Source organism: Dendrobium catenatum, unplaced genomic scaffold, assembly GCF_001605985.2.
Source record: "Dendrobium catenatum unplaced genomic scaffold, ASM160598v2 fragScaff_scaffold_716, whole genome shotgun sequence".
Classification (NCBI taxonomy): Eukaryota; Viridiplantae; Streptophyta; class Magnoliopsida; order Asparagales; family Orchidaceae; genus Dendrobium; species Dendrobium catenatum.
Genome location: NW_021319178.1, coordinates 19,117,308 through 19,135,964, shown reverse-complemented (window position 1 = coordinate 19,135,964; position 18,657 = coordinate 19,117,308). Strand labels below are relative to the sequence as shown.

At 36.1% G+C, this 18,657-nt stretch overlaps 2 protein-coding genes across 6 annotated transcripts; both read right to left on the bottom strand.

Moving 5' to 3' along the window:
• Window positions 1-1,512: 1,512 nt before the first annotated feature.
• Window positions 1,513-2,378, bottom strand: LOC110107037 (early nodulin-like protein 1). The gene is made up of 2 exons (XM_020837172.2): window positions 2,204-2,378; window positions 1,513-1,919 (listed from the first exon to the last, which is right to left on the bottom strand). The coding sequence occupies exons 1-2, from the start codon at window positions 2,376-2,378 to the stop codon at window positions 1,513-1,515; spliced, it is 582 nt and encodes a 193-aa protein (XP_020692831.2).
• Window positions 2,379-3,655: 1,277 nt separating this feature from the next.
• LOC110107003 (CRIB domain-containing protein RIC10) lies at window positions 3,656-16,237 on the bottom strand. 5 transcript variants are annotated; one of them, XM_028696164.1, is made up of 6 exons: window positions 16,103-16,237; window positions 15,890-15,996; window positions 15,639-15,761; window positions 15,428-15,522; window positions 15,226-15,304; window positions 3,656-4,175 (listed from the first exon to the last, which is right to left on the bottom strand). In XM_028696164.1, exons 3-6 carry the CDS (start codon window positions 15,682-15,684, stop codon window positions 3,988-3,990), a joined length of 408 nt encoding a protein of 135 aa, XP_028551997.1. In that variant the 5' UTR covers window positions 15,685-15,761; window positions 15,890-15,996; window positions 16,103-16,237; the 3' UTR covers window positions 3,656-3,987. The 5 variants fall into 5 exon arrangements, with proteins under 5 accessions (XP_028551997.1, XP_020692785.1, XP_028551996.1 ...); XM_020837126.2 differs by having other exon boundaries at window positions 15,639-15,731; XM_028696163.1 differs by having other exon boundaries at window positions 15,639-15,746; window positions 15,890-16,220.
• Window positions 16,238-18,657: the final 2,420 nt, after the last annotated feature.

Here is an 18,657-nt window from a genome sequence, read left to right as displayed (position 1 = left end):
TCGCGATGAGAGAGTTCATTAAGAGGAGGCCTCGCCGACATATCTGCCCTTCGCTCAATCCTCCTTATTAGGTGCGGAGTGCAGATGGGGTGAGAACTGTCTGCACAGACACAGGGTACCGAGCGGTACCCAGTAGTACCGAGTGGTACCGAACGGTACCGAGCACGATTTTATACTAGTGTGCAAACGGTTCTCCCGTCCGCACTCCGCACCTAATAATTTCTCCTTCTTTTGAGCCGGCTTCGCTTCCTCCACCTTCTCACAATCACACCCACCTTCCATGTCATCATTTTCTGTAGCTTCGGAGGCAGCATTGCTATCGACATCCTCACAATTGGGACTACTTCATTGTCTGTGAACAAGTTGCCACTTTCATGGATGCCTTCCCTTGGGCTCCACGTTCGAACGTGAGAATCAAGTTCAAACAACAAGCTCAACATTAGGGACGGAACTAGACTTAATTCTTAAAAGAGCAAATATTAATTTCTTTTTCTTTTTAAATTGGAGCCATACCTAACTGATAAAGGTGTGACAAAGAAAAAAAAAATCTGTGGTGGAGATAAATTTTTGTTATAATTTAATAAATTGTCCCATTCTTAAAGGACATCATAGAATGGTCCATGAAAATGTGTAAAGTTGCTTTTTAGGATGAATTTCCACCAAAAAAAAAAAAAACTTTTTAGGATGTACTAGGTCTGGTTCTTTGTATCTCCTAAAAGCTCACATTCAAATAATATAATTCTCCTTTTTTAAGATAGATATAAATTTTTAAAATTTAAGCTATGTTTCCTTTTTTATAACTAAGTACTCACTATTTTTCTATATGAAATTCAATTTGTAATTGGTCATGTTGATCTCGTAGTTAATTGCATGTAAGTGACTAGGGATAAGTGATATTATCTTATAGTTCAATTAAAAAATTAATTCATTTAATTTCTAACCAATTCACTTACATAATAGGCAAATCATTGTTGTGGGCTTCTATCTATTCACATAAAAGGAACGGACTCAAGCTTAGGTTCTTTCATTGATTCACGCAACATCTTCAGACGTCACGTATATATGTATACATCAAGCTCGTCAGGGTTGATGCATGCATATGTCTTTGCATACTGTGTTTGTATAATAATTATATATATGCAGTGCAGCGGGTGCATACATCACATTCGTCAGGGCTCCCTCTTAGACAAATTCGACACTCTGATCTCAATGGTACAGGCCGTTTGATGACTGGAAGTCGTTTGACCACTTAAATGATGTGTTGGATCTGCCGGCCGGCACTTAAGTCGTAAAATTCACCTTGTTTTGATCATGTTTAGTGTAGGGAACAAGGTAGTAATTAAGTCATAAAATTAGATGATATCATAATGCTTACCATTGAACATTAGAGGCACATGGCCATTATTTTTCTCCAAACAAATGAAAATAGAATCAAACTTATTCCCCCCACTCCACACATCAATCAAACATATCAAAAGCATCAAAATCCCAATCCTCTCACTCTCAATCTCTTTACAAAACAAATAACAACAATCCAACACCACCTCCAAGTAAGCCCATGAAGCTTACCAACTTCACAGATGCTCCACTAGGAGGGGGAGGAGTAGAAACCTCTACTGCAGGAGCAGGTGATGGTGGAGCCTCCATCGACGAAGGAGGAGAGAGAGATTCTAGCGATGGCGGTGGAGAATGAGATGCTGAAGGGGTGCTTCTATCTGCCATGACTTCAACAATCAAAGATTCATTCCTGATGCAATTCTTCTCGACTCCACTGATGAAGTAGAAGAGACCTGACATGTTGAAGGTGAAGACTGTGTTGCCATCATCGAATTTGGCTATGTATGATGAGGTGCTGCAGTTGTTGTAGGCGAGCTTATCTACTTGGAGAACTGAGTCTTTGTCAGGTGGGTACACGAATACTATATGTCATTGAAGAACATAAGAGTTAGAAAAAAATTAAAAATTTAAACAAGAGAGAGAATTTTTAAATATTCTTTACAAATTTTTTATTAAAATCTTTATATTTTAATGTATCTTAAGTGTATTTTATATTAACAAATTTAAAACAAGCTAGCCGGTTCACTAGTTAACGAGTCAAGTCAATGTTGGCTCAAACTTGACTCGTTAGCTCATCAAATACGGCTCAGTTAAACTTGATTATAGTGTAAAAATAAGATCAATAATAAGAAATTTATTAACTTACATAATGAATCGTCGATCCGAAACCGATGTTTTTCCGCCCATTGATTATAAGACATTGAATTCGGATCGGTCGGCACGGTCCAACCCATTGAGCCACCAACTTTGTACTGAGTTGCTCCAGCCAAGGCAAACAATAGAGCAAGGCTTAAAAGCAATAAACCATTGAAGTTAGCCATTTTTTTTTTAAAGCTAATTAAGACTTCTGAGTTTTGGCACCTAAGAACAGATTGCTGAGGGTGTTGCATTACTTATAGGTCTCTTTGAAGAGAATCTTCTTTTAATTTTCATGAAAGCTATGCTTTGCTTGGTAATATGAGAATATTCATACCTTGCTTGTTGGTTTATTACAAGAATAATTAGTTTGATTAAAAGAAGATTGATAGGTGGATTTGTCTGATTAATTGCAAGATTATCTCTTACAAATGGTTTTTAGTTAGATAAATTGATTCTTGGGAAAGTGTGAAGTTATTTGCTGCCTATTTTTTGTTTCAAGCAGAGAATCTCATTTGGTTCTTTTTTGCCTGCAAGCAGGCAAAATAACTTTGTTACAGTATCTTACTAAAGCTTGTTAAAGTTGAAAATTTTGTAATATGTCTTGTGAGGTTTAAGTAGAATATAAAGGCTTTGTGACAGGACTTCTTGCGTAAGATTGTTCACTACTCAATTTCGAATCAATTTAAGCTTTATTTGTGACGACTTTTTTACTGCTTCTTAAAACAGCTTCTTAGTATAAAAAGTTAACTTTTTTACTAAAATTTTGTATAAGAAGAAGTAAGAAAGCTGCTACAAACGAAGCCTTAGGCTTCATTTGAAACAGCTTTCTTACTGTTGTCTAAAGCCACTTTTCAATATGAAATTTTTTAAAAATTGGATATTTATGTACTAGAAAGCCGTTTTTAAAAATAATAAAAAGTTTGTCCCAAAAGAAGCTTTAATTATAATTTAAAATTAGTTCAATCAAACCCACCTTTACGTTTATTTAATCTCATTCTGATCCAAATAAGCTTCGATCGTAAAAAATAAAAACAAAATTAAATTCTATTAATATAGTTAGGGCTGTCATTTCAATAAGATCAAAGTTTTATCACAGTAGAAAAAGTTTTAAATTTTAATTTTATTGGTGTTTTATTTTTTGGTTGCATTTTGAGAATTTGCAATAGGAGCTAATTAGACCTTATGAAATGGATTTCAGCTTTTAGAAGCCATAGTTTCCCTTCAAACTGCTAATTTTCATATGATAATACTTTATATGCAATAGATTATTGTGTGCAGTAAGCATAACATTTAGATTTTGTTTGTGACGGCTTTCTTATTGCTTCTTAAAGAAGTTTTTTAGTACAAAAGTCAAAAATTTTATACTAAAAAGTTGCTTTAAGTAGTAAGAAAGTCGTCCCAAACGAAGTCTTAAACCTCTCTGCATAATAATAAACTTTTCACAGCAAGGCCATAACAGTAAAAGCAAAAAATTCAATGACGAATTATGGATTTTTCCATCCCAGAACATATAAACTTCTACATGAAACAAGAATAATGGCATTTAAATACATTTTACAGTAAACAGATTCCAGATGAACACAGCACTAAACAAAGAAGAAAAACCAGAATAAAAATACTTAAAACAATAACCAGTATAGCTTGCTTGATTAATGGAAGAAAACAAATCAAGTATTAGTGTAACTCTCTCTTTCTTCTTCTCCATTTCCTTCAAGCAGAATCTGCAATGACTTCAAATGACCTGCAAACCTTACTGAAGATCTGAGCTTCAGAACTCAGTCTGTGTGGTTCTCACGCCATTACACTCTGAGCTTGCTCGGTGCGATCAATTGGGGAGGCATGTGAACCAATGGATCTGATTGATGAAGATGATGGAAATTTAAACTTTTTTCTCTTCTTCTTTGGTGCTCCTGCATCTGGGCATGATTGGTCTGAAAACTTCCCAGGGGATAATTGAAATCCATTAGGTTGATCAAACTCTGCAACCGCAGGATGTGTTAAAATTAAAATCATTCAACCGATTATCTATAGATTTTCAAATCATGGGAAAGAAGAAAGAGAACACAACAATGGCAGAAAAGTTCTGGTTGTTTCTTGCGGAGGATTTTATTAGAAGAAATTATCTTATTTGTGTCGCATTAACTATATATTTGTGCTTCTTGGAGTTTCATTTTTTGCCTGTTTATGCTAGAATGCATACAATCAACGTCAATAATAAATTGCAGAGAACACAACAGCATAGAAAACACAGTTGAAGTTTTTCAGTTCTATGAGCAATTTTTTTTTTTTAAAGATATGCAAATAGCATTAATCAAGAAAGGGAAAGATACAACCTACTATGTGATAACAAACCTATCACATTTCTTCCTTATCAGGTCAACAAATCTTGATGGAAGTTTACTAACTAAAAAAACATTCCAAATAAAATCTCCTAAGAGGATATGATGAGAACAGAAATCAGCCACTCTATTACAATCTCTAAAAACAAAATAAAAAATTACATTCTTAAACACTTCTAGAAAAGAAAAATCCAATCTTTGAACTTGGTTATTCATCTCTAAAAACTTCTTTACGGAATTCTGAAGCACCTTGATGATATTAACATTATCTCCTTCTATTATGATTTCTTTCTTGTTCATCATCCATTCTTGAATGGAATTTTTGAAATTGAAAATAGCAATGAGCTCCAATAACGAAATGTCCAAATGAATTAACTGCTTTCTATAGGCTAAAAGCATTCTACCTTTATGATCTCACAACACACCAGCTATACCAGCCATATTAGATTGCAATAGAGAAGCATCTACATTTAATTTGATCCAATCTTTAGTTGGGGGATACCAAGCTTTCAACAGCAATTCTTGCTGATTAATATCCCAATTCTTTTCTATTGGAATAGATGCAAGTGAGTAGATTGTGACATATGGTGTAATCCTAAAAAATCATATCATTTCAAAGTCAATCTCAATCCTACATGCAACAAGCATTAATAAATTCAAATTTTTCGGACTAAGCTCAGGATGTATCTTGATAGAGTCCTCAAGAATGTCCTTAGGAAAAGTCCATGGAAGCATCCTTAGGATTATCCTAGTGAATTCTTATGGAGAACATTCTTGAGAAAATCCTCAAAATTCACCTTTATCCGACACGAATCTCGATGCATATTGTAGTTGGCAAGTTTCAAAATTAAATTTGGGACCATTCAAACTCCAATTTCAACAAACTTATTGTCGAACTGAACATCTCGAAGAGAAAGACCCAACGACACCAAAATCGGTCCAATCCGAGCCCAAAGAGGTCCAAATCGGAGGGTTGAAGTACATTTGGAAGGTTCAAATGACAAATTGGGTGAGTAAATGATATTCAAATATTGCATGCTTATAGTCGAATCGAGCGGCTCAACGAGACGAATCCAACAAGCTAAGAACACTCAATTCAAACATCATTTGGGCATATAAATGCTTAACAAACACTTTATAATCGAGGGGATCAATATGATGTCTGATGGAGCACTCTGGATTTATCCCAGTTCTTTTACATTTTTACAAGGCATGTCACTCCAAAAAATCTTTAAATAGAACCCTTCTTCCTACATGAAGGGGGGCTTAAAACCTTTGGCTGGAGATTGGAGAGAGCTCTGAGGCTTCAAGAATCTAGAGCTCCACCCAAGAACCACCGCAGGAGAACTTCCATCAGCCAACCGGACCACTGTCGGACCTCCGCCCTGCTAACTGTCGACCGTCGCTAGACTTCCACCTGGCTACCGACTGCCGTCGAACTTCTGCCCGCCCATCATTAAACCACCACCCAGCCGCTGACCGCAGTCGGATTACCGCTGGGCCACCAATCGTTGTAGGACCTCTACCCCTGTCACCAACCGTCGTTGGACCACCACTCGCCGCTAATCACCGTCGATCCCTCCGACCATCGTCGGACCACTGCCTGGCCTCCAACCTCCATTGGACCATCGTCATGCTACCAACTGTCGTAGAACCTCCACTAGGCTGCCAACAGTCATCGGAACACCGCTCATTCGCTGATCACCACCAATCCCTTAGACCATATATCGTCACCCATCAACTACAGCCACTCCAACAACAGTCGCCCATCGACTAAGATGCTTCTGACCATTGTCACCTATAGATTATGATCCCTTCGACCACATTCGCCTGCTGAGTGCAGTCCCTCCAACCACTATTGTCAACCAACTATGGTCCACTCCGACCTCTATCGCCCATCAACTACGGTCAATCCAACTAGCGTAGCCTGTCGACTATGGTCCCTCCAAACACCATCGCCTACCGACTTCAGTCCCTCCGACCACTCCCTCAGACCTCCGTCACCCACCGATTAGAGTCCTTCTGACCACTGTAACCACCCACTACAGTCCCTCCGACCTCCATCGCCCGCCGAGTATAGTCCCTCTGACCACCATTGCTTGCCAATTACGATCCCTCCGATCTTCGTCTCCTGCCGACTACGGTCATTGCTAGACCTCCTCTTGGCCACTGACCATAAACGGTCACACCGACCACCATTGTCCGATTACGGTCCCTCCGACCTCTGTCGCACACCTATTACAGTCCCTCCGACCTCCATTGCATGCCGTTTATGATCCTTCCGACCTTCGTCGCCTGCCGACAACCGTCCCTCTGACCAGTGTCGTCTGACTATGATCCTACCGACCAAATGAATAGTCAAACGCTCACTTGAGAATAACTCTCATATCACTAGATTCTTCCAACTTCCACCATGTAATGTGCTCTATATAATGTATATTTTCTACATTGAGGTAAAACCATCCCCCAGAGGAAAGGCATAGCGTATAATCAACCGCAAATACTAGTGGATTCTTTTCAACTAGGCAAGACCCCGTGGTTTTTCTCCCTTTTTAGAGGTTTCCTCGTAAAAATTTTGGTGTCTCTTATGAATGTTACGCCCATCTCCCTTATGTGTCCACGTGCTGGATCTTCATGAATGAAGCTAAGACTTAAACTTTTTCTCTCTACCATCATAAATGTTTCAGGACACAACACTCCTAATACCCTTTGTTAGCATCCCTCGAAACATAACACAAGCGGGATCAAGTTAACATCGAGCAAGGCTCTAACTACTCCCTTTGTTAGTGTTGCTTAAGACGTAGCATATGGAAGATATCTTGTCAAGGACTTATGTAATAGGTATAAAATTAGAGAAAAGGAACCCTAAATCCATAGTCCTCATTCGGGTTACTAATATTTACATCTCAAACAAAGCCATTATTGTTAACAATATTAGAAAATAGAATACAAAATATATGTATTATAGAAAAATGATTCATATAGATAACCCCACGTAGCATGATAAAGACTTGATGTTGTTGTTGTTGGTGTCTTTTCATTCTTTTGATAAAGTAGGATTACAAGATTAAAGTTCTTCCTAGGACTTCTTAATATAATAGTCTGTCAAAACTCTATGAAAAACTATTTTATTTTATAATATTTTTTTTCTCTAATGATTATATTTTTTAACATGTTATAGCCATCTATGATGCTTAGATCCACTCCAACAACTTTGCGTCCTTCATTCTAGTAGTCAACAATGCTATACATAAGACAACAAATGATTGATATTTTTACTCCAACATACTATCACCATTTTCTAAACTCATTTTCTATCACAATGGTGGACTCCAATGGATCTAGGAAAAATAGCATTGTTGTCTTATGTATAGCACTTGTTGGAAACTAGAATGAAGGACGCAAAGTTGTGATATAAAATATAAGGAAGAGATTTGTTAAGGCACGTGCAAGTTTTTTATTTAATCCCATATCATATAGGTTAAAAATACATTGTCATAGAAATAACTAGGTTAAAAATATATTGGTGTAGGAATACTAAATGGTTGGTCAACTCCTATAAGATTAAGCTTTTAAGTTGTCAACGAGATTAACCATTAGTGTATCTAGCCCAAACTTGATCCCAGTTTGGTTCACACTATTAATACTTTGGTCCTGTATTGCCTTATGGCAATCTAGTCATTATTTTTTCAAATAATAATAAGGTCCTTTATTTAAATAAATCATGGATTCAACACCATGATAACAGCCTCATTGGCATGAGGCAAAAAAACTAAACATGTTATTTTTGATCCGTGTGTTTTTGAATTTTTAGCAGCATTTAGACATTTTGATGGCATTTATCTGTGCAACCCCACCCCCAACTCTTAAAACACCTCGAGATCACAACCTATGATCGTTTTAGGGTGTCATTAGGGGTGATTACAAGAAATTTATTCCAAAAACTCCCTTCCTCCACCACCCTCTGAACTCCCATACGACATCAAGGAGATCAGCACCAGCATTACCCCTCACTACTCGTGTCTGCCTTTAAAAAGGTAGTTTGGCCATCAAAAAATTCTAATGTAGGTTACATGAAATTGATTGAGAAAAACTATAAATTTGTTCAGTAGGATGAAATTCTTTGTAATAAAGACAGTGGAAAGAAACTGATGTGATACAAACAAGAATTGCACGGAAATATTTTAAAGGATTACAAAGCTTGCTACTTAAGATTAAGGTTTCGTAAGATTAGATTAGAGAACTTTCAATCGTCAATCTTATTGTAGTAAGCAGTTACAAATCAAAAGTTTAAGGCAAGTTAAGATAGATCTGAAATTATCACAGAAAAAAAAATATGTTGTAATACAATTTCACGGTTAATATTTAGAAAGTTCACTATGAGTTACCATGCTCACTCACACTCAAAGTATGGCTTAGCGGAGAAAGGTCTTCAGCACACCCAACGATGCCACGAGGACAGTCGCAACGCCAATGGTCTTAATCCACGGAAAGGTCGACGGTGGTGGAGAGGTAGCCGCGGACGAGGAAGGTGTAGATCTCCCAACGAGAAACCAAGGCGTCTTAGGCTTTTGAAGATCGATCGTATGTGCCAAGCAATAGAGGATGCGCTTGACGTATCTTTCTGCCGTCTCGTCGTATTCCCAATTGGGGTCGTAGAAAGGAGAGAGAAGAATGTCAATCTTTCCACGATCGTTGTAAGCAAACCCGTGATCAACCTCGGGATCGGCCATTCGACATTGAAGAGGAGATGAGAGGACGTCGTCTTCTTCTCTTTGGCTTCAAATACTATGAGCAACCAAAGCTCCCAAGGGAGGGAGAAAGAAGAGGAAGGGGGCGGCCAAGGGTTTGGAGGAGATTAGGTTATGATGGGGTGTTGATGAGATTTAATCAAAATCTGAAATTAATTTCAGATTTAAGTAAATTTGGAGGGAAGTTACTTTGAGTTTGAATTTCAAATCAATTATAATCAATGCAATAAATTAGCATTAATTGGAATTCATCTGAAGCATGGCCGGCGGTATAGAGAGAGAGGGAGGAGGGGTTATGAAGAATTAAACTTCAAATCAATTGTAGTTAATGCATTGAATTAGCATTAATTGGGATTTATCCCTAGCATGGCCGGCGGCATAGAGAGGGAGAGGGGATTTGGGGGGATTTAAAACAACTTCCTAATTGGCCACTTTAATTTAGAGAGAGAATAATTTCATCCCATCTAATTTGAAATTAAAATTGAATGAAATTCAAGACTTTCCTATTATAGATTTCTATTTTAGGAAACTATTTGAAATTCAAATTTTGAATTTTAAATGATTTAAAATAGTTTCCCAAATCCTTCAAGCTCTTTAGGAAAGTAATAATGAGGCATTAAATCCTCATTCAAGGGATGGGAAGGAGGTGGCCAGCGGTGGGCTTGAGCTTGGATGGAGATTGTGGTGGAACCAATGGGGAAGGGATCAACTTGGTGGAGTAGTGGATGGTGGCCTTGGGAAGGGGGGATTTCGGGTTGATCTTGGTGGGGGAAAAGCTTGCCGGCGGTGGGAGGTCGGGGAGGTGGCGGGTGGTATGAGAAAAAAAAAAAAGGAAACGAGAAAAGAAGATAAATTGAAAACCACGAGTCAAGGACGCTTCCAACGACTGGTGGGCCTTGCACGCGCTCACGTTGAGCTCTCTCCCTTCCCTCTAGATTTTCATTAAACATTCCTCCTCCAATACATAAGAGAGTGGCCATATATATAGGCCTCATAATGACAAATAAAACAAAAGACAAGAATGCCCCTTAGGCTACAATAGTGACCAACTACCCATAAGGGCAAAAACGGAAAACTGGAAAATAAAAATAACTAATACATAAAATACATCAAAAGCAAATATTCTCCATCATGGTCATCGATCTCCTGTGTCGCCTCTGATAGATACGTCGAAACCTCGTATCGATGTCCCCATCAGAAACATTTGGTAATTTTGAAAGGAAAAAATGACCAAATTGCTCAAGAGGAAAAGAAAAAATGAGGACTAAATTCTTTATATATATATATATATATGATGGAAAATAGAATGGATCAATTCAACCTATGAAATTGCTAAGAGTGTGGGCTCCGAAAATTCATGCCCTAGCCTCTCCGCAGACCCCTTTTCTCTTTTTCGGGTCGTCGATGAGAGTTTTAACGAGTAAGTTCCGAGGCAAATTTTCAGAAGGCAGATTGAGTTTTGAATGAGACATTACCTAGAGATTTTAGTCCTCGCTCCTCATTTTACGAGGACGTTATGATTGGAGTTCAGGTTTCCTATAGGTGCAAGTCCTTATAATTAATTAACCCTCTTGATAATGAGAGAGAACTTTCGATTAAGGCTAGTCATCAAATGAATACGTAGTATCCGACGTATAGTACCAGCATGGATTTAGCTTTTGAGATTTAATATTTAAAATTGAAAATTTCACCATCTTGCACTTAAAGCGGATGGTGGGGTAAGTGATAGTGAACCTGATCAAGATCCCATGATTCCATCGACCTGGGTCATCATGAACCCTAGTCTACTTAGTGAGAGGAGGTAGTCGACCCAACTTGATAGAAATCTTCTTAGGTTATCATCGGTTTTATGCCTTTATTAGTGAATCTTTCTTGTTATAAACCTTGAAGTCTTAATATGAATCTATAAAACAAATATTTCGGTCGGTGCTACGACTGTATATTTACTTAATGGTTCGAGACGTGTCGACTCCTATCTATTCATGTAGAATGATTGGGCTCGAACTTAAGTTTATTTCTTGACCCACACAGTATCCTTAGACGTCACATGTGTACATACAATATGATTGTGGGGCTCGTGCACGTGCATTTATTTTGCATGATACATTTTGTATATTACAACACGTATACGTATAATGTAAATGCATCATTGCGCATTTCAATGTGTAGGGGTATTTTTGTAATTATCAGCTCTGCAAATGACCATCATTGACAAGCATACAGAGTCTCATTTGGAACATGAAAACACCTTATGTCCGCTTATACAAATGTTGCAGATACGATGGCGTAATTTCACAAAATATTGAGGTTCATTTATTGCACATCGGCAATGTTGTTTTGCTCATTTTTTCCTTTTGCATGTTATATTTTTCTTCAGCATTAAGCTTACGGGAGTATACTTCAACATTTAAACAAGTTGTACGTCCCATCAAGAGTTTTCCACCTATTTTTTGCAAGCGAGCTAATTTATCTAGCGTAAAAGCCTGGTTTTGCAAATTTGATGCCTTGGTTTACCATTGGCCCGTAGTGTTTATCATGAATTCCCTGTTTATGCTTATAAGTGAATTGTAGCATTGTGCAGCGGGTTCCCCGTTGCTTCTTGCGAATGAGCCATTGTGCACTGCAAGTTTTATTAAATCTACTTGCAAGTCGTTAGTAGATATCTAGAAGTCACTAGCCGTTTTATGCGGACTACTACGCACACAACATATTTCCTGTAGTGGCATGTAGATGTTTGCATTTACCACAAGTTCGTTACTTCTGGGCACAGGCAGTGATTAGTAATCTCTGCCATCTTCCTTTTCATGCTTGTGGTTAACAGTAAAGGTGAACTGTGTTCATTGCACGTTGATGTGTACATTTACAGATGAGTCGACGTGTTCATATGCAGGTTGATGTTGACTATTGGGAGATTACACCATCCATTGCATAACTCTCATGCTGCGCTCATGAACATGTTATTGTATTCTTCACAATCTCTTTGATTGCGTTTGTAGGTTAGCTTGTAATAAGCATGGTAAAATTGTCATCAAGGTTTCCTTCCGTTTACATTCTAACTCATGCAACCATTATAAATGAATTGAAATATCTATTGAAGGTCAAATTTTGTTAGTCATTGCTTGTGCAAGAATCATGTTGAATATCACAAGTCTTTCACTACCCTTGAAGGTAGCTCATGGCTTGCATAGCGAGTTTGCTTTGTCGATGTTTGCATTTCAGTCAATTTGACAATTCTTCATGATATTTCATTAAAAAAAATTTCTATGGATTGTACACATATCCTTGCATTTCTTTTATTCTTTCTTGCATGATTAATTTTTATTTTATAAATTACAGGTATCACAAAATTTTGTTCCTTTTACTTTGGTTTCCTGTGGTCCAACAAGTCAAGTCCCAATCATCTTGTATAAGTCTAGGTCCTCTATTCATTATTCAAGTTCTGTGTGTTTCTGTCTGAATTTTTGTAGCCTCCCGGTGTCTCTCTTGTTTAGGAGAAATTTTAGGAGCTAAGCCTTCCCACTACACTAGAAAAAAGCGTGTACGGTAGGTATCGGGTGACATCGTGACTATAGTCTTCAATCCCATCACGCCATAGAGAGGCGTGCATGGGTTGTCGGGGGTACCTGTTTAAAATGCAAAATTATTTCCCCGCCGGCTCTAAGGCACGTATACGGGTGCTTATGATTGTCCCCGTCATGCTAGAGAAAAGCGCAAACATGTCTTACCTAACTCGCCGCAAGCACCGCATCGAGGTCCCTCCCACCACACTAAAGAAAAGAGTGTATGTGTGGTCCCCTGGCACGCCACGAGCGCCGAAAGCGAGATTTTGAGACTTTTTGAGTTTTAAGAATATTATACCTGAGCGACGAGGTCGAAATGGCGAATGCATACAATTTTCCCTATTTTCTCTTTTTTCCCTTTTTTTATCTTCTCTTATTTTTCTTATCACTTTTTTTTAATCATAATTATTGTAAAATAAAATAAATAAAATATAAAAATATAAAAAAGGAAAACTTACTGTTTGGGTTGTTTTGGTGTGTAAAGAAACAGTGATGTGGGCTGATCTGGGCTTGGACTCAGTTAATTGTGATGAAGTGGTGTTGAGTTGTGTGGGAGATTGAGTGGGCTATTTGGCTAGAAGTGCAGGTTTGGAATGGGCGGAAATAGTATAAGGAAATGGATTGGGCTTTATAAATGGATTTGTTGTTGAAGAAGAGAGGTGTTTGGGGTGCTGGATATTTGAAGTGGAGACAGGGTGTTTGTTGTTTGGAGCTCGGTTTGGAGTGGATGAGGTTGTTGTTGGGTGGAGAAGACGTCAATTTCCTCAATTTGCACGTCATTGCCTAAGAATCCGCGTTGATCTCCTTGCACAATTTCAATCGAAAGAGTTTATGGTCATTTATGAGTATTGACGGTGCTCCAAACGAAATGGAGAAGTCCGTTTTGCTATCGGATGTCGTTTGGGCAATGTCGAACATCAATTTTGGGTGTCAGTCGTCCGTTTTGACCGATCTTGTCAAATTTGACTGCGAAGGGTTCTTTCTTAGGCGAATTCGATGCTTTGGTCGTAACGACGCAATCCGTTCGGCAATCGGAGACCGTTTAGCCCTTCAAGTGACACGCCGCACCGACACGCGCGTCACTTAATTCCCGCCCCTCTTTTGTGTGTATTTTAATATAGGGGTCAACAAAGAGATTTGACAAATCAAGGCTATTACTAATGTTTTAAAACACCAGTTCAACCTTATGCAATTTAAGAATTTGAAGAGGCAGTTTATAGGGTTCAAATGGCAAGATATTTGCAGCAAATAAATTCAAACGGCTGTTCCCATTTATAACTTGCTGTTCGTCTATGATAGTGAAACTATCATAAACGTGTGTTTGGCAAAGTAGTTCGGCCTCAATCATTCTCAACCCTAAAGAAACACAATCATCATATATCATTACAGTCATTACGCTATACTAACAAATATAACAATTTTCTTTTTAACTTATAATAACTTAAGGCCAAACTTTTTGAAATTTTGTTGACCATTGATAAAGCTGAACACAAAGTCATGGATAAAAATGGGTCCTCTGCTACACATGAGTGCAATAAATTTTCTTTTGCTATCCTCAAAAGGAAGAAAATAGTAGTAATGTCTGCTTCAGGGTTGGTTTGATCTGTCTGGTACAACAGTTGTTCATCATAATTAGATTACAACAGATCTGCCTAATATTAGGTCCCCCACTCCCACTTGTCGCTCTTACTGAATGGCAACTGAAGTAGCACATTAAGGAACTGACAAATAGTAATGGGCCTAAAGTTTATTTTATGTTTTCAAGCTAACCTTTGTAAGTCCCAACTCCAATGACAACTAGACATACATTGGAGAAAAAATATTGTATCAGGATACATTTTGAGTGTAATTAAGAAGGCAAAATAGGTACATATAGAAGACTGCAAGGCATTTCTGTCCTCTCAGAAAATGCAAATGTCATCTAGCTGTAAGAATGACTTAGTTCGTTTATGACGGGTTTCTTAATGCTTCTTAAAGCAGCTTCTTAGTACAAAAATTTAAAAGTTTGCATTAGAAAGCTGCTTTAAGAAGCAGTAAGAAAGCCATCCCAAATGAAGCCTTAGTAAGAATGTTCTGCTTTTTTTTTCAGCAACGCCGACCTTTCACAACCTCCAACTAAGTTCATACCTCAAATGAAAATTGTTTGATATGATATATCTTTCCGAATTTTAGATGAACTATTTCTAAATTTGAATTTACAAATATAAAAGAAGAAATGAGGAATGATTGTTATAACAGTTTTAGAAAACTAATTCAGGAAATTAAGAAACACATGAGGATCCGATGGTAAATAGAAAACAATCATCAGCTATCAAAATCTTTATCATTTACAATTGCATAACAAAATCCATATGAAAGAAAAGGAGAAGACTATTATACCATGAGAAGCCCAAGAAAGGCCCCTTGATTCCCCAAAAACTCCAGAGGAAAAATCTGATGCTGTATTAAATTCAGCCATCTGAAAAAACCTCAAAATTTCATCAAAAGAAGCAATTTAAAACAGGAAAAGGTCAAAAAAAGGAAAAGGCCAAAAAAAGGAAAAAAAAATATGAAATTCATTCATTATATCTTCTGGGCTTACCCAACTTGGAATATTTGATGAGCTGCTATATCCAATGTGCGCTACATGTTTCACATCTGTTGGGTATCCAATTACCATCTCAGGCTCTTTGAAAACTGTAAAAACACAAAGGAAAAAAAAAACTTTATGAAGATTTGTATCCACAGAAGCTAATCAGATAAAACAAAAGTTAAAAAGAGGCTACGATGCCTTTAATTTTTAAGAGAATTACCAAAGATCTGAGAAATGAACTTGAAACCCTTGAAAATCCCCTTCATTTTGGTTGTCAAAAATGATGAAGATCCTCCTCACCTCACACCAAATCCTCAAAGGATGAAAACTGGAAGATTAGGAGCTAACATTACAAAGCATTGAATGAATTAGACACCAAATGTCAATGAAATAAAGCAAATACTCTTCATTTTGAAGTTTGGAAGCTGAATATGTTGAAAGAAAAAGAGGATTCATAAATAGATAGCATACCTTTAGGGAGAGATTCACCGTAAACCTTTCCCTCAAGCAACTCCATTCCTTCCCATTCCCAGTTTCACAAATGTTTCAAGTCATTGGCGTCACAGCTTAGATTCAAGCTTCAAAGGAAAGGAAGAAAAAAAAAGAGAACTTTTCAGGTTTTGCTTGGAGAAAGAAGAAAGAGAGAGAGAGAGAGAAGCAGAGAACAGAGAGGAGGCCAGCAACCATAAAACCTCCGCATTTGAAGGCCTTGCCAGGACAAACACAGAAGATTTCAATGTCTACGTGCCCTCTCTCTCTCTCGGATAAAATGAGGCTCTGAATCTTTTAGAAGAAGCCATCAAGATAATTCAAGGTAGACGGAAGAGAGCCACATTTGTAATAAATGACAGATATAATTGGAAAATAAAGAATTTATTATAAAAATAAATGAATGTTTAATGCAGCCTAGCTGAAATATTAATTAATTACCTCCGTGCATTAAAGAAAAAAATTTATTGAGAGATTATACAAAATATATTATGATAAAGTTTAAAATTTTTAATTTATATTAAAATTAATATAATTTTGGATATTATTTATAATATTAAATTTTGCATATTAAGTTCACATTATATTTCTAAGTAGAGGATTGTTTTATTTAACCAACAATCAGTGTAAAATTTTTCAAAAAAACAATAATGATATGAATTATTATAATATATTAACATAAACTTAAGAATATAAATATTTTTTTGTTTTTCTTAAAGTATTGTGATAGACAAAAAATCTTTGGTAAAAGATATTGTGATAATAATATAAAGTAATTAAATAATTTAACTAAATATAATAATTATGAATAAATTAATATCAATAATATTTATTTTAAAAATAATTTTTTTAATGTAATTAACATAAGATTAATAATTAATAATTATGCATCTATCAATTAAATTAAAATACATATTTCCCATAAACTCCAATTTTGAATTTGGGATTCCCTCAGCCATATACCTCTTTGAATGGACTTAGCCAAATAATGTCCATTTAGCTGACCTTTTGAAATTCAATTCAGATAGGCTTTTTTTTTTATTAATATTTTTATTTTGACTTTTTTTGTATGAAAGTTTGCACTTTTTATTAGTCATCTTTAATGAGAGAGACAATGCTTTTATAATGAATAATTTCAATGCTTCATAATTGTCATAACACTTAAGTTTCGTTTGGGACGGTTTTGTTACTGCTTTTTAAAGCGGTTTTCTAGTAATTTTTGTACTGAAATGCTACTTTAAGAAGCAGCAAGAAAGTTGTCCAAAAAAAGATTTAATTATTGTAATGTGCATAAAATTCTCTTATGGTTTAACAATATGCATTTAATCTCTTATATGTTTAGGACTATGAAGTAGATGGAGGAGTGAAGTTCCTACCAAAACTTTGGTAAGCTAATCATCTTTGTTAGTGTTTTACTTTTCATACACTTTGTTTCTCCTTGAAATTCCTTTATTCCCATAAAAGATGCAAATGGAGGAGAAAAATAAAGATTTAATTGAGTTGGCTTAAATTTGACATGCTAAATTATTCATCTGTCAAATTTATTGAGCTAAAAACTATTTTTGAATTAGCGCTAATTCATCTTATCAACTCTTGATCCTAATTGTTTAAAAGTATTAATAGATAATATACATAAAAATATTAGAAGTCATGTTAAGAAAAAAAAATCCTAGAATTTAAACATTCTAGACCTAGTCTTTCTCTTTTCAAACTTTACATGATTTATTAAGGCCTAATAGAGAGAGAGAGAGAGAGAGAGAGAGAGAGAGAGGGGGAGGGAGATATTGGGCAAATATAATATGATATCTTCAATTAGGAGATGAGATAAGAAAAAAGTTGAGCTCTTTTTAACTTTCTCTTATTTATTAAATACCTTTTTAGAGGCAAGGATTAAGAGGATTAGTAGTTCCAATTGTGCATAGTGCATGTGAGAAGAAAAGATTTATGTGTGAGATAATCTTATGTGATTATTCATTGGTTTCTTCTTCTTTTGAGTATTTTTAATTTATACTTGAGATTTTAGAAGATTGATGAGTGTTCTGTCTTTATTACACCATTTTGAGATTTGTTTGATGGAGCATGTCTTTCTTCTCCTATGGATATTGGCCTATGATGCACCGATACTTCTTCTCAAAGAGGCGTGCAGTGTTCGACATCATGTCCGACACGACACTCGTCCGACACTCCTCTGACACGTGTCTGACACGCCGAAAACGTGTCCGATTAAAAAAATATTAAAAACAAATTGGACACGCGTGTCCGACGACACACGCATCTTAAATATTTTATAATTTTTTTTTAAATATAATTTCTTATTTTGGTGAGATTTAAACTAAATTTCTTATTTTACATCCACAACACCAAATCAACGTCTGCATTTAATACCTTTCATCGAATATTCTCATTTTTATTTCTCTTTGGCAGTGAAGGTATTTTCATCTTCTATCTTTTTGCACAATTACAAATCTTTTTTCTTGTTGAACCAGAGTTGAAAGCAGTGATATTCAATGATGATGATATTAAATGCCAAAAATAAACCTCTAAAGCTAATCCTAGTAGTTGAAGCTTGAATGCTTGATGTTGTAGTAAGTGATTATTTGCTTATATTTTTGTAGCTATACTAGACATCTTGTACTAAATATTTTATATTATAAGCTAGAAAAGTTTCATGTCATTCATTTATTATTGTTTGTCATTTTTAATATGATATTTCATTAATATATATACACTATATAAAAAAATGTATTGCC

Bases quoted from the DNA above. Each gene is read 5' to 3' on its own strand.
- LOC110107037 (XM_020837172.2), bottom strand. From the start codon at position 2,378: ATGGCTAACTTCAATGGTTTATTGCTTTTAAGCCTTGCTCTATTGTTT. The intron at 1,920-2,203 runs GTAAGTTAATAA...AATGACATATAG, and splicing joins TCGGATCGACGATTCATTAT to TATTCGTGTACCCACCTGAC.
- LOC110107003 (XM_028696164.1), bottom strand. From the start codon at position 15,684: ATGAAGGGGATTTTCAAGGGTTTCAAGTTCATTTCTCAGATCTTTG. The intron at 15,523-15,638 runs GTAATTCTCTTA...GTGTTTTTACAG, and splicing joins GTTCATTTCTCAGATCTTTG to TTTTCAAAGAGCCTGAGATG. The intron at 4,176-15,225 runs GTATAATAGTCT...CTGCGGTTGCAG, and splicing joins CCTTTCTTGGGCTTCTCATG to AGTTTGATCAACCTAATGGA.